This window comes from Squalius cephalus, assembly GCF_949319135.1.
Source record: "Squalius cephalus genome assembly, chromosome: 5".
Lineage (NCBI taxonomy): Eukaryota > Metazoa > Chordata > Actinopteri > Cypriniformes > Leuciscidae > Squalius > Squalius cephalus.
The window spans coordinates 32,050,762-32,066,514 of NC_137126.1; the positions used below are offsets into that span (position 1 = coordinate 32,050,762).

The window sequence follows — 15,753 nt, forward strand, 5'->3', positions numbered from 1 at the left end:
GTGTGTGTTTTTTTTTTTTTTTTTTTTTTTCATTTGAAAATAGTGTTGTTTGCTGGGTTAGTTCATGTGGACGCATGATTCTCTGTAAAACTCTGTTTTCCCCCCTCCAACTGTAGGCTGCGCCTGACTTTCAGGAGACTAGGCCACGCAATTATGTTCTGTCCGCCAGTGCATCTGCGGTAAGAAGGCTGTAGACCCTTAGCATTAGAAGTCTTCCCCCCACACTCTCTCTGTTTCTTTCTCTCTCTTTCTACAATACCCTTATTTGTATATATTTCCCCACTGATATTTGCACCGAACCTTTTAAATTTAGATTAGCAGGATGTCCTCCAACAGTCCGTTCTTTAATGTGGGTGGTATAACACTGTACTGTTGTTTTGGATTAAAAGCATTAGCTAAAGCAATAAATGAATGAATAAATAAGTCTCCTTGATTACACCTAACAGCTTTGAGCTTTCCATCGTCCCATCATCTCTTACTTTTTCATTCCACGCAGTGGGATAGTGAAGTTGGTGATTCATATCTGAGTGACAGAGAAAAGGTTGTATGAACTTGAATCAGAAGTGAAGCCTTAAGTTAAACCCCTCTTAGAGTAGTGTACTTCGAGACATGCAATAGTTATTGTGTGTGCCTCGTCAGCACAGCTCAGTGATGGTAGCATCTCCTTTCAAGACTTGTCAAAGATGTTAACCCATTGTTTAAAAACTAGTTCTGCTTTTTTCTCTGTCAGTGTTGTGCGTTTACCCCAGTAACATTGTCTTATTTACGTCTCCCGTCTTACAGTGTTGTGTCTCTGTGTGCCTTTCCCCGTTTGACTGATTAATGTTTTGGCAACAGGAGATGCAATACATGTGTATTCAGTTGATTAGCCCTAGTAATACATAATAGTGGGTTGTAGTTTGTGTGTCCTTTTTATATATATATATATATATATATATATATATATATATATATATATATATATATATATATACATATATATATATATACATTACACCTCAAAAGTTTAGACACAGCTACTCACTCTTTACAAACATTCTTAAATGTGTGAAATCATTAACCTGTCAACTGTTTAAAAAAAAAAGATACTTTAAAAAAGAAAACTTATATTCAAATTATAATTTATGCAGTGAAGACTGTGCAGTGTTTATTAACTGCACAGATACAGAAATTATTCAATTTCTGTATATTTTCCAGTTAGACCTACCTGATCTTAAAGCACTGTTTGACAAGGTATTGGTCAAAAAACCACATTGTAGCAGGGCACATTGTTTTTGTACATTGTAGCAGGGCAGGTAAAAATCAGAACCGACCCTGGGCCAGTAGAAAAAACCCTTAGTGTTGAGTCCTGAATTATTAAAGGCACAGCTAAATGTGTCATTTATTACAATGGGTTTATGTGAAGATTGTTTTAAGTTCACTTAAAAGTCGTTTTTTTTAAAGCTAACTAAATGTAAAAAATAATAGCTTTTAATTAAACTGTAATGTTGAATGGCTATAATTAATGGACAAAATTTAAGAAAAAAAAACATTTAATAGAGACAATGAGAAAATATTCAAATGTAATCGATTTAATCGATTGACAGCACTAATATATATGTGCATACATACATACACATACACACACATGAAATCATACTGATGTCATGTTATTGCAGAAGTCAAAACATGAAAACCCCCTGCGATGAACATTTGCAGTCGAATGTGGGGGAAAAATACCTTGCTTTTATTCTTTCACTTTTATTTAAAAAATGTCTGATTACATTAGACTATCTCTTTTTTGATGTTACTTAAATTTAACCTATAAATGTTAGTCAGTATTTATTTCACAATGGGTCTATAGTTGTTAGTTGTTAAGTTACGTTGTCATCACTGTTCTTCTTTCGCTGTTGAGTTATGTTGTCATCACTGTTCTTCTTTCGTTGTTATGCTGCATGTTCCAGCTCTGGAGTGAGGAAGTTGATAAAGTGAGTATTGGGCATCTGAAGATTGTCTGTTTTTAGACATGTCTTTGTTTGCTTTAGTTCTCAGGGAGCAATAAATCACTGCATATTAATTTATGTAATAATTGTTTGTATATGTGTATAATGATAGTCTTCTGCATATATTTCCATCTGTACACAAATCTATACATCTGTCAGTTTTTAAGAAGAAAATTCGATTTTCTTATAAACAATAATGATTTAAGACTTTGCTGAATATATAGATATGTAAGATAAATAGAAATATAAAGCAGTAGCAATAATAATGTGCTCTGTAAAAATGTTAAGAGTAAAAAAATTATTAAAATAAAAAACCGTCAAGGCAACATGATCATGATTTATGATTATGAGTGGATACATTTATATTTATGCTACCTTTTCCCAAAAGAGTCATTTTTCTTACAGCAGATGCAGAATTCAGCCATGTTATTCCTAATTGCATTACAATCACCAACAATTCATGAATGGTGTAAGTGAGGGAGAGGCAAGCGGTTAGAGCACATGACGAGCAGATGTTGAGCCATGCGTGTCATGTGAGAGATGTGGGTTGTTGTGGTTTGCACATTCCGTTTCCCCTCTGTCTTCCTATGATTTCCTGTCCTCTCTCTACTGTCTCTTTCAAAAAGTGGCAAAAAGCTCAAAAATAATATATTTTTTAAAGATTCATAAAAAGATGAAATGATGTGAAATCAAAAGTGATATTGTTGCCGAGTACTTTTTTTCTATAAAACAAGGAAGAAAAACTGAACTAGAGGTTAGCTGTCTGGACAGGAAGAAACAATTAAAAAACAAATCCAAGTTGGCTAGATAGAGTCGTTGATGTAAGTGGATAATGTGTCCTGTGATTTTTTTTTTTTCTTGTTATGTTTGTTTGTGTGTGTTTGTGGCTCCACCAGGCAGAGCATGAGCTGCGTGTGGCTCAGACTGAGTTTGACAGGCAGGCAGAGGTGACACGCCTCCTGCTGGAGGGCATCAGTAGCACACATGTGAGTATCTGCACTTCTCACACTCACATTACTTTCATTTTAAACATTGAGCAAACAGAATAAATTGCAATGCCAGTGTTAGTTAGTTAGTTAGGCAATTGAGAGAGCAGAACAATCCACCATACAGTCACACTTCATCCATACAATACAAAACAAGGGGGGGGGGGGGGTTGTTTAAAAAAAATAACAACTCGTTTTATATTTCCACACAAAGACGCGTGATATAGCCTACCACAATGCGCTTTGAGAGGGATGTGGGACACGAGCAGGAAAGAGTCCATCGATCTCTTTTCTGATATCTTCATGTTTTCAACTTGATGTAAAATGGTCTGAAGAGCGAATTTTATCCTCCACAAGGGCGAGATATTTAGGCTATGCTTGAGATTGCGCTGCCAAAGAAAGTGAAACAAAAAATCACCCGCGCGTGTGAAACGCGCTTTACAACTAAACTTGACGCGCCTTACCATGTCAATAACAAGCACAAACTGTAGAATTTGACATTCAAGTACAAATGTAGGCTATCTGTCCTACAGCGTTTTCTACTTTACCACAGTAAAGAATACGAATATAATAGGCCTAGGCCTTATTAACAATGAAGAAACGTTTATAATCCCCTTAGAAAATGGGTGAGACGTGAGTGAAGATTTGGGAAAAGAAAGAGATTCCATGCAGGGATGAGTACGTTTTTTGAATATTCGATTAGTTTATTTAATTATAGAATATCGAATAGGTTGTGCGATTATTCTTTAAAATAAACTCCATGTTTTCTGTGCTGATGCGGTGGTGACGCGTTCATGTAACCAGAGGGTGATGCTGCCAATAACACACATAACAGCTGTCAAAAGAACCGGCAAAAGTAATGATTATGAATGTGTCAAATATATCAATGAGACATTTTAATGGAATAACTAATGGAATAATATAGTTAAATTTGCTGATAATCGGGTGACCAGATCGCAAACCAGAATTTAAAGCCGACAAAGCTATGGGTTCACGCCATAGACAGTATATAAACGGGTTCACGCACAACTCTCTCATTCGTCGTGACGTTATAACATTTCGTCTCGTCTCGTTTTGGTCAACGAAAATGAAGAGACATTTTAGCATAGTTTTTATTTTGTTAAACCACATTTAGTCTCGTTTTTATTCGTCAACGATATTGCATTATACATTTATTTTAGTCATCGTCACATGACCAGCATTTACGTTGCGTCTCGTCTCGTTTTCGTCAGGTGAAAAAGGTTCGTTGACGACAATATTTCGTCATAATTTTCGTTGACGAAAGCAACACTAATTGCACATCTACCCTCACCCACACACCAATAATTACCTATTGTTCAATAATTTAAGTGATGTTGGAATTAGAGAGAATATATACCTTTTCAACAGGATGGTACCCTGTATCTCCTACCCGAGGGCATCAGCTCATATTCCTTATAAAGAAAATGGCTTGGATCACCAAACATTTTTAAGGCTCTGCTTCTTTACAGACCTCTCAAAAAATCTCCTGAAGAGAAGATCTAACCACATTTTGAAGTTTTAATGGACAAGTCGCCAAAACTTAACAGTAGTTTACAATAACATTTAAAAGTTTGGGGTCTTTAATTAATACTTTTAATCAGCAAGGATGCATTAAATTAAAAGTGACATTTTTTCTATTGCAGGTGAACCACTTGCGTTGTCTGCATGAATTCGTGGAGGCACAGGCTGCTTATTACATACAGTGTCACAAGCACATGCAGGACCTTCAGAAAGAGCTGAGCTGGTGAGAACTTCAGTTAATCACTGCAAACTGCAAACAAACAGTTTGGTAGTTTACTTTAGTTCACATTAGTCTATTCTTGATATGGATAGATGTGACAAAACCAAGTATTGGTAACACAGGGTTTATCCCACACATTCCCTTTTTAGCAACTGGTTTCTAGTAAAGAAAATCACAAGACTTCTTGAAATCAGCTGTTTTTTTTCTGCTTTTTCTTTTCTCTGTTCTCAGTGCAAACGGAGATACGTGAGTAATTTTTATTTCATCATGCTGAAAAAGGAGAAGGGATAGTTCATTCAAAAATGAAAATTCTGTCATCATTTACCCTCATGTCATTCCAAACCCATAAGACTGTTGTTAATCTTTTTTAAAATCTGTATTTACCATATGTGATGCACTCTATGTATATGTGTTTATATGTGAATAAGAGCCTAAATGAAATCTGTCTGATTTTTAATCTGTGCTTCCAGGTTTCCTAATGCCTTTGCTGTGAATGCCTCCACATCAGGGGTGTCGACAGGCCCTTCTCCCCTTTCCACTGCAACTCTACCTGGGGCTTCTTCACCTAGTCGTCCCACAAACCCCTCCAATGCCCTTGAGTCCAGCACCCTGAAGATTGAGGAGGTGAAGCCTCCCGCCACTGGCACTCGCAAGGCCAAAGTGCTGTATGACTATGATGCTGCAGATACAAGTGAACTTTCCCTTCTCTCTGATGAGGTAGGGCATGATCGAAATCGGTTTTCCCTCCTTAACAGTCATTAACATTCATTATATGTGACCCTGGATCACAAAACCAGTCACAAGTAGCACAGGTATATTTGTGGCAATAGCCAACAATACATTGTAGGGGTCATTGTACGATTTTTCTTTTATGCCAAAAATCATTAGGATATTAAGTAAAGATCATGTTCCATGAAGATATTTGGTAAATTTCCTACCATAAATATATAAAACATTTATTTTTGTAAGTGAATGCAGCACAATCGCGAACATAAATGGACAACTTTTAAGGCGATTTTCTAAATGTTTTGATTTTTTTTTTGCACCCTCAGATTCCAGATTTTCAAATAGTTGTATCTCGGCCAAATATTGTCCTATCCTAACAAATCATACATCAATGGAAAGCAAAAAATGTACCCATGTGACTGGTTTTGTGGTCCAGGGTCACATATCAGTATCATATTTTTGGTAAGTTTAGTATATAATGTAGTGAGAATTTGTTTTAATGGAATCTGCGTAGCCATTTAATTTTGAATCAATTTAAATATTAATAAATAATTATACATAATATAAATAATTATATAGATTGTATTATAATTGTTTATAATTGAATTATTATAAAATAAATTATACAAATGTATTTTATTTTCTAACCCTACTATTGTTTTTTAAAAAATTACTTTCTTTTTTAGCTCTCTACATTGTTACTTTGTGGTATTTCTTTTTTTTTTCTTGCCTACTGTGGTCAATTTAAAAGTGAGTTTGTTTACAGTCCCTGTGACATTGCCTTGTGTTTAAAGAATTGGGCTGGTAAAAAATGATTTCAAACTTAGCATAATTTAATGAAAAATGCTACGGTAAACACCTGTTAATTGGTTAACAGTAAGTTCCCTTTTGATACGGTTCACTCTAAGCCTGATTGAACCACGTCTGTGCACTTGCACAGACAAATGGCAAACAGGTGGCGCCGCCTGCCTATATAAATACGGCGCTGAATTCCATATCATCAGAATCTTTCTCCTTCAGCGCAAAGATCATCTCGCTGACTCAGAAGAAACCTTCCTGCTCGCTGTGGAAGAGCCCTAGTCTCGGGTAGTCAGACCTTTTGAAGATAGAAGGTCTGGACTCTATCGCAGTTTTCATTGGTCAAGGACTGCCCAAGAGGTCATTTGACTGACATGTAACGTAACCAATCACAGTTCGTTTTGTTCTGCGACATGTTTAGGGGCTTGAAAATGTCCCTGCAATAACAGACCGGTGTGCATCTCTAAATTATTAATTCAAGAAAGTTGTGGCAGTTTACTGCAACAATGGAGCCGCGAATTTCACATACTTTTGAAAATCCAGCGTTTAGTTGATCCTGGTAAGCGCTCATTGTCACAGTTGTAAACACGATGGCGTTCTTCTTCCATGAAGGAGTTTGTTGTCATGACTTCTGAGGCTGAGACTAGAAGAGCCCCAGCAGCAGATTATCAGTGCTGACTGCAATCGAGGCTGAGAACGGCACTTCTCCCCTGCAGCTATTAGGCGAGGCTGATTCAGGAGCTTGAGAGGAGTTAACAGCAGGGCATCACTGAATGCATCACTCTCCCCATTCCCCGATGCTCTTCTCCTGCAAAGACTAGTGCCCTTGTTTAGTGTGTGTGGTTTGGTCTCTTTTTCAGGGTTCCAAGAAGGAATTTGCCAGTGACACTATGTCATTGGGAGTATCTGATGCGGATGAGTGGTCGAACTCCATGGAGGACTCCTCTCCCTGCGGCCTGAGGAGCCAGCTGATGTCAGCCCTGGTCTGGACGCCAAACGCATCCGTGTCCTGACCAAGGCTGATAAAGAGCTCGACTTGGAGTGGTCATCCCCCAGAAGAGCCTGCCCGCAGCCGCATCAACTAGTGGTTCCGCCAGCAAGCCCCCCACCAGAGACCTGACCCATTCTCTCCAGAATTTCATGACAAACTTACTAAGTTGCGATGTGCCCCAGACTCGGCCCCTGTCCACTCTTCAGCTTGGACCCATTTGAGGCCGTTGCTGTGCATTTCTGCCTGCCCACTGCCCTGGGATGGAAAGCCAAGGCTGTTCATCCCTCTAAGCCATGCAAGACCACATCTGCTTTAACGACCTGAGCCTACTCCATGGCTGGTCAAGCTGGATCCACTCTCCACATGATAGCGGTCCTTCAAGTGTTCCAGGCCAAGCTCGGCCGAGCTGTGCAGGGCAACCGACCTCGCCTTGCACGCTACCAAGACAACGGCCCTTGCAATCAGCCCTATGTAGGCCAGTTTGGTGGTTCTCCAATGCCATTTCTGGTTGAATTTAACAGATCAAGGACACAGACAAAACAGCTTTCCTCGACTCCCTAGTTTCTCCCATGAGCATGTTTGGCTCCACGGTGGATGGCTTCTCCGAATGCTTCACTGTGTCCCAGAAGTTGTCGCAAGCTACATGTATGTGCTACTTTTTGCCAAGCGGTCCAGCTTGGCTGCTGCTAGACTCAACAGCCTGGCAAGGCAGCGTTGAAGCCTGCTCAGCCTCAACCCAAAGCAGAGCGCTGTGTTTGTTGCCAGTGCTGGGTTTCCCCGCTAAATGTTTGCGCACACGAGCAGTTATTCGATTGTATAGCGTACCCAAAAATAAAAACAAACACCCTCACAAAAGAACCCTTCTCTTCACTCGCTCTTGCAGCAGCACGAGCGTCGATCCCCTGCTCCAGTGCAGTGACCTGCAGCCCATGGCACTCAAGTCTCTCATCACCCAAAGCCAGACTTTGGAAGCCATTCTGGGTGTGTCAGAGTGGGTCTTGGAAACAATCAAACAAGGTTACTCGCTCCAATTCGCTCATAGATCCCACCCTCAACCCTTTCGGGGGCGTGTTCCAAACTTTGATTCGAAGTAACAATGATTGTATTCTTCAGAAATAGTTCTGGCCGCACTCAGCTAGTCAGGGTTTTACAGCCACTACTTCTTCGTTCCACCGAAGGATGGTGGCCTTAGGCCCATCCTCGATCGGAGGCATCTGTATCGCGCCCTGATAAGATGGTCATTCAGGATGCTAATCCTGAAACAAATCTTCTCGCAAGTTTGCCCAGGGGATTGGTTTTTATCAGTGCATCTGAAAGATGCATACTTTCATATTCAGATAGTATATGAAATACTTGGTTGTCCTGCAAGGTTGTCCTCAAGCCTAGGCATGGTTATAATAATAATAATAATAATAATAATAATTTGTTACATTTATAAAGCGCTTTTCTAGGTACTCAAAGCGCTTTACATGGAAGGGGGAATCTCCTCAACCACCACCAATGTGCAGCATCCTCCTGGATGATGTACCTAAGGTGCTCTCCACACCGTTCAGAGCACAGGTCATTACTCTCTCTGCTATCCCCATTTCCGAGGATGAGCAGTCTTGATAATTACTCTGCCCGGTCTGGCCATTTCCAGTAATCAGAGCAGCTTTTTGTGTGCTTCGGAGGCCACATTAAGGGGGTGGTTTGAGCCTAGTATTTTCCACTCTAGTGTTGGCCCATGAATAGCCATTTAAGGGCCCTTGACCTTGAAGGACTGGGCTCGCTGGATGGACTTCCAATCTGCATTTGTAGCACTGCGCAATTGGATTGTGTTCCCCTTAGCGTCATCAACTGATGCAGTGCGAGTGAACTGTATCGAAAGGGAATGTCTCGGTTACTCACGTAACCTCGGTTCCCTGAGATAACGGGAACGAGCATTGCGTAGCTGGCCGTGCTCCTTGCACGTGCACCTGAGTCGATGCTTGGTGCATTCAGCGATTGACTTATATAGGCAGGTGGCACCGCCCATTTTGGTTGGCTGAAATGCAATTTGTCTATGCGAGTGCATAGCGTCAGCAACTGACACGATGCTTGTTCCCGTTATCTCAGGGAACTTAGGTTACGTGAGTAACTGAGTAACTCTAGACAGTGATATATACATTTATTCATTTTGCAGACACTTTTATCCAAAGCAACTTACAAATGAGGAATACAGTGAGCGATTCATCGTGAAGAGATATTGTTCAAGTTTTAGACATTGCTTAGAGTACATTTACATTTAGTCATTTAGCAGATGCTTTTGTCCAAAGCGACTTACAAATTAAGCGAGTCATCGTGAAAAGGCAAAAAAACAACGCAAGAAGTGCTCAAAATACGAAGTTCAGGCATTGTTCAGAGTAGCATAAGCCCGATAAGCGAGGATTTAAAGGAAAAGGAAAGAATTTTTTTTTTTTTTTTTTTTTATGAGGTTAAGTGTTCACGGAAGAGATGGGTTTTCAGCTGTCTTTTGAATGTTGTCAGGGATTCTGCATTCCGAATGAGGGTGGGGAGATCATTCCACCAGCATGGAACTGTGAATGAGAATGTTCTGGAAAGTGATTTTGTGGCTTTCAGTGATGGAACCACGAGACGTCGCTCGTTGACCGATCGTAGGATTCTGGTAGGGATGTAGACTTGTAGGAGTGAGCGAAAGTTGGAGGGAGCTGAGCCTGTGATAGATCTGTAAGCAAGCGTCAATGCCTTGAACTTGATGCGAGCAGCGAGAGGTAGCCAGTGCAGAGAGATGAACAGAGGAGTGACGTGGGCCCTTTTGGGCTCGTTGAAGACAAGACGAGCTGCAGCATTCTGAATCATCTGTATAGGTTTAGTTGCACATGATGGAAGTCCAGCCAGAAGAGCATTGCAGTAGTCAAGCCTAGAGATGACCAGGGCCTGGACGAGAAGTTGTGTTGTATGCTCAGTTAGGAAAGGCCTGATCTTCCTGATGTTGTGCAGTGCAAACCTGCATGATCGAGCTGTCTTTGAAATGTGATCTGTGAAGGTCAGCTGGTCATCAAATGTTACTCCAAGATTTCTGACCGACGTTGATGGGGTGATTGATGATGAATCTAGCTGGATAGTGAAGTCGTGTTGTAGAGTCGGACTGGCAGGGAGGACGAGAAGCTCAGTCTTTGCCAGGTTGATCTGCAGGTGATGTTCCTTCTAGTGTTGTCAAAAATATCGATATTTCGATAAATATCGATACTGAAATATCTGAACGGTACCAATACTAATTTCCCGAAGTATCGATACCAGCCGAGCTGTCACTTTCACTTCTCCCCAAAGGCGCGTTGACAAACACCACACGTGCACTCGTCTCATTCGCTCTGGTTAAATAGCAAAAGTGAAGTGAATGGGGCCGATCAAACTTTTTTTTCTTTTTTTTTTGCAGAGAGAGGCGCCTATTTTCAATTGGTTTCCAGCGAGCGTTCTGCGCGCTGTTTATGCGCCTGCTGTGCCTCGCAGGCCTTCCGTTTTAGTGATGAAAGCTAGTTGCTTGAACGCCCGGAGAGTGCGATGATGAGGATAAACTTGTGGTGCTCTCGTGGGTTACCAGGAGCTTAACGACTTCACGAACCGTAACTACATCAATGTTAACAGAAAGTAAATAAAGTTAATAAAAGGCAGATTTGATGTTTACTTGACTGACAGGACAGCTGTTTCAGTGGTTGCCTAGCAACATAATGGTAAGTGTGATGGTAAGTGCGGTGCACCTCGCGTTTTCGAACCATTAAACTAAACTGAGCTAGACAATGACATCTCTGAATTCAATAATGAAATGCCTTTAACTGAAAAGTGAATGTTTAATATTATTATACATTAATGACTCTATCCTCCAATTTTATACTGTTAAGTGCTTTGACACAATCTGTATTGTTAAAAGCACTATATAAATAAAGGTGACTTGACTTCATGTCGATCCAGTGAGCATTGTTTTCGCGTGTGATGCACGCACGTTTGTGTTTAAATATGTTAATCAAATAACGTTAATGTATTAACCAGCATTTATGCTTTTGAACAAGTGCACTACCTCAGAACATTTTTGTTCATGTAAAATATACCTCACTGTCATGTTCTAGACTTGTTATATTTAGCTTTAAATAAAAAATAAAAAACTTAATATTGTGGCAGTTTTTTTCTCCGTGGTATCGAAAATGGTATCGAATATCGATATTTTTCAAGGTATCGTATCGAAGTTAGAAATTATAGTATCGTGACAACACTAGTTCCTTCATCCATGTCGAGATGTCCTCCAGACAGCTTGAGATCCGTGCAGCTACTGTGGGATCATCTGGTTGAAATGAGAGGAAGAGCTGTGTGTCATCAGCATAGCAGTGGTAGGAGAAACCATGTGCCTGTATGATGTGTCCCAGTGATGTGGTGTAGATGGAGAAGAGCAAGGGTCCAAAAACTGAACCCTGAGGAACCCCTGTGGTCAGTTGATGTGCTCTGGATACCTCGCCTCTCCATGCGACCCTGGAGGACCTACCTGTGAGATAGGACTCAAACCAGTGGAGGGAAGTTCCTGTGATGCCCAGTGATGAGAGGGTGGACATAAGGATCTGATGATTCACAGTGTCGAAGGCAGCAGACAGATCCAGGAGAATGAGAACTGAGGATTTGGAAGCAGCTTTTGCGATCTTTAGGGCTTCTGTGACTGACAGTAATGCAGTCTCAGTTGAATGCCCTTTCTTGAAGCCGGATTGGTTGACATCCAGCTGGTTGTTCAGAGACAAGAAGGATGTTACTTGGGTGAAAACAGCTCTTTTAAGTGTTTTCGCAATGAATTGTAGGAGAGAGATAGGTCTGTAATTCTTTGCAACTGATGTGTTTAATGTTGTTTTTTTAAGCAGTGGAGTTACCCGAGTCTGCTTGAATGCAGTAGGGAAAGTGCCAGTATTGAGGAATGAGTTGTTGATGTGTGTGAGTGCTGGTAGAAGTGTGGGAGAGATGGCTTGTAGAAGGTGTGAGGGGATGGGGTCTAGAGGGCAGGTGGTAGGATGACTGGAGAGGAGAAGTTTAGATACTTCTTCCTCGGTTAGCGGAGAGGAGGAGGAGAGAGGGTTATTGGCTGTGGAAGGGGTCGGTCTGGGTTCCTGTGTGTGTGGAGCTGAGAACTGACTGCTGATAGTTGTTGTTTTGTTGTTGTTTTGTTGGTGAGGAAGTTAGCAAAATCGTCAGCAGTTAAAGAGGAGGCGGGTGGTGGTGAAGGTGGACAGAGGAGAGAGTTGAATGTCTTGAAGAGTGATCATGGAGTGAGAATAGTGATCGAAGAGTGAGAGTAGCATAAGCTAGAATAGGGAGGGATTAAAAGAAAGTGAAAGCATAGGGGTTTTTTTATGATGAGGTTAAGTGCTCACAAAAGAGATGAGTTTTCAGCTGTCTTTTGAATGTTGTCAAGGATTCTGCATTCCAGATGAAGGTGGGGAGATCATTCCACCAGCAAGAAACAGTGAACAAAAATGTTCTGGAGAGTGATTTTGTGCCTCTCTGCGATGGTACCACGAGCTGTTGCTCATTTACCGATCGTTGGCTTCTGGTAAGGATGTAGACTAGTAAGAACGAATGGAAGTAGGAGGGTGCTGAGCCTGTGGTAGATCTGTAAGCTTGTGTCAATGCCTTGAACTTGATGCGAGCAGCAAGTGCAAGAGAGATAAAGAGAGGTGTAACGTGGGCACTTTTGGGATCGTTGAAGACAAGACGTGCTGCAGTATTCTGAATCATTTGTAGAGGTTTGATTGCACATGATGGAGGTCCAGCCAAAAGAGAATTGCAGTAATCAAGCCTAGAAATTACCAGGGCTATATTGATATATTTCTCGTATGGTTTAATTTTACAGTTTTTGGAAGTGAAAAACTATCAGCCATCTCATAATTTACAGTGAAAAAAACAGTGCTTTTTAATGGTTCTATTATAAAGGTAAAATGCATTTTAGTACTTTTAGTAGGTTGGTATTTTTTACGGTGAAGTTCTGGCAACCTCTTTACTGAAAATTTCTCAGATTTCTTTTTCTTTTCTTTTTTACAGTGTAAAGGTTGTAATTTTGAACCCTGTCAGGAATTTTCAAACTCTATTGCTCCCTCATGAAAGGCTGCCAGACAGTTTCATATGATTCAGCCTCACTGATTTATCTGAACCTGACATGTACGACTATGAAACTCAATCCTCAAAAGACGTCAAAGGGGTTTTTGCAAATGTTATTTGTTAACACATGTCTGAATGGGAGGACTGTGGCCATTGCAACACAGTCAGCCGTCAGCAAAGTGTCTTCTTGATTTTTCTTTCTCTCTGTTTCTTTCTGTTCTTCTGTAGCTGATTACGGTGTACACAGTACCCGGAATGGACCCGGACTGGCTTATTGGAGAGCGAGGCAACCAGAAAGGCAAAGTGCCTGTCACATACTTGGAGCTCCTAAGCTAGACACCTCATCTTCTCCACAAATGCAAAGTCACACTCAATTATGCATGAACAAATACTCAAGCACTCCTGAACACTGAATTTACCTGGTTTCGTACTATTTAGTTTTTTTTTTGTAATACCTAGATTTACATCTAGGTCTGTCTTGTTCTGATGTTACTGTGCATAAATATGTATTATTATTTTTTAGGCCCTAGTTCTGTGTCTATGTTGTTTCATTTGAACACAATCCTGAATAAGGCATTTCTTAAAATAACTGATTTTATTTGTGACTGCTAGATTTCTATGAATCTTTCTTCCCCTCAAAGTGAAGAAAACAAACCGAAAAGCTTTGTGTTTGAGCTGGATGGAAGTGTGTGTGTGTGTGTGTGTGTGTGTGTGTGTGTGTGTGTGTGTGTGTGTGTGTGTGTGATCATGTTCTGAAGACACTAAACATCTAGACTTTGCTTCTTTGCATGTCGTCTCACTCATCAAGCTTATATGGTGGTCTTGGTTTGATATCAGCGTGTTTGATTCCGAAAGAGGCATTTTTGTGTTTTGTCAATGATTGACAAGATTGTAAAGGTATTAGGTGTGGTTATGATGTACAGTATGTGGTTTACTGTGATCTGTTCATATTCGAAATTTTGAATTTATTTACCCTCATTAGTACTTGTTCACATTCACATTCACATCTGCTCAGTCAGCACCTTCCCACCTTTGTCTTGGTGTTCTGTGCTTGTTCCAAAAAGCAATGCATATTGAATGGATACAATTTGAATATCTAATAAAGAGAGTTTTACTGGGTCTTGATCTAGATGTTGTCGTCTAATGGGGGTGGTCATGTCCAATACTTAGTGGTCAGATGCTATTAAAAAATGTCTGGTTTTTAATTCTCACTCTGTTAGTGTTTGCCAAAAATACAGATCTTGCAATGTGAGCCTTCATCATGCTTGTAAATTTACATCACTACTGCACTGACAAGTTGGTGTGGCAGCTTGGAAACAAAATGCAGTGATTGGGAAAGATTGTTTTTTCAAAACAAACTTGACTCACCTCAGTCAAGATAAGTCTTGTGTAGAGAAGATTCCAAAATTCCTGGAATTTTTTCTATAAAACTCAACATGATTTTAGCATACACTACCAGTCAAAAGTTTTGGATCGGTAAGATTTTGAATGTTCTCTTCTGCTCACCTAGGCTGCATTTATTTGATTAAAAACACAAAAACACAAAATTTATGAAAATTTTAAATAACTTTCCTGTTTTAATATATTTTAAAATGTAATTTAAAGTGTCTAATGCTGCAAAGGTTTTAAAAGTTTGGTTGTTGAAAACTATGAATTCACAATCAGATGATTTCTTGTCTGCTACTTAGAAGTCAATTAAAAAAGGAACTTGCACCAACTGTTAAACAACAAAGGTTGTTGTGCTGAAAAGATCAGTTACATTTATACTATGATTGATATTTGTTATAGTTCACACTTCACAGTGCTGAGTATTGAGTATTGTGCTGTATTATTGCTGTTGATGCTTTGTATGAGGTGAAGCGTGTTAGTTGTCAGTAAACAGTAAACACCAAGAAGTTGTAAGGATGTTTTTGTAGTTATACACAATATACAATTGAATTTATGCGTCTGTTCCTGCAGCCAATGTTGATGTAAATGTTGTTTCCTTGGGATTGTGTTGTGGTCCACGGTTTTCAATCTATCTCTAATGCCGGGGACACACTTAACGATTAGCTGAAACATTCTAAGACTAAACTGAACACACTTACAATTCATTGTGTCCAAATTCAGGGGCTGCATCCTTTGAAGTGAGCGGCCAACGCAGCCTTAGCCGACTGCGTCAAGTCAAGTCAAAATTTATTTCTATAGCACATTTAAAAGCAACAGAGTTGCACCAAAGTGGTGTACAATAAATCATTAAGCACATAAAAAGAGAGCATAAAACGAAACCATGCAGCATACAAAATATAAACACATTAAACAAAATAGGCCTACAATAAAAAGTACCTTTAACTAATCTAATCTAATCAAAAGCCAGAGAGAACCAATAAGATTTAAGAGCTGATTTAAAACTGGCTAATG

General features: G+C 40.0%; 1 protein-coding gene across 5 annotated transcripts in view; it reads left to right on the forward strand.

Annotated features, from left to right (window-relative positions):
• sh3glb2b (SH3-domain GRB2-like endophilin B2b) overlaps positions 1-15,243 on the forward strand; it is a 32,445-nt gene extending 17,202 nt beyond the window's left edge. The window contains exons 6-12 of one of the 5 annotated variants that reach the window (XM_079871385.1): positions 117-179; positions 1,944-1,967; positions 2,879-2,968; positions 4,633-4,733; positions 4,962-4,976; positions 5,201-5,447; positions 13,582-15,243. In XM_079871385.1, coding sequence (XP_079727511.1) covers positions 117-179; positions 1,944-1,967; positions 2,879-2,968; positions 4,633-4,733; positions 4,962-4,976; positions 5,201-5,447; positions 13,582-13,689 — 648 coding nt within the window. In that variant the 3' untranslated portion in view covers positions 13,690-15,243. The remainder of the gene's footprint in view (positions 1-116; positions 180-1,943; positions 1,968-2,878; positions 2,969-4,632; positions 4,734-4,961; positions 4,977-5,200; positions 5,448-13,581) is intronic. The other 4 variants (XM_079871386.1, XM_079871387.1, XM_079871388.1 and 1 more) reach the window with 4 other exon arrangements.
• The last annotated feature ends 510 nt before the right edge of the window (positions 15,244-15,753 follow it).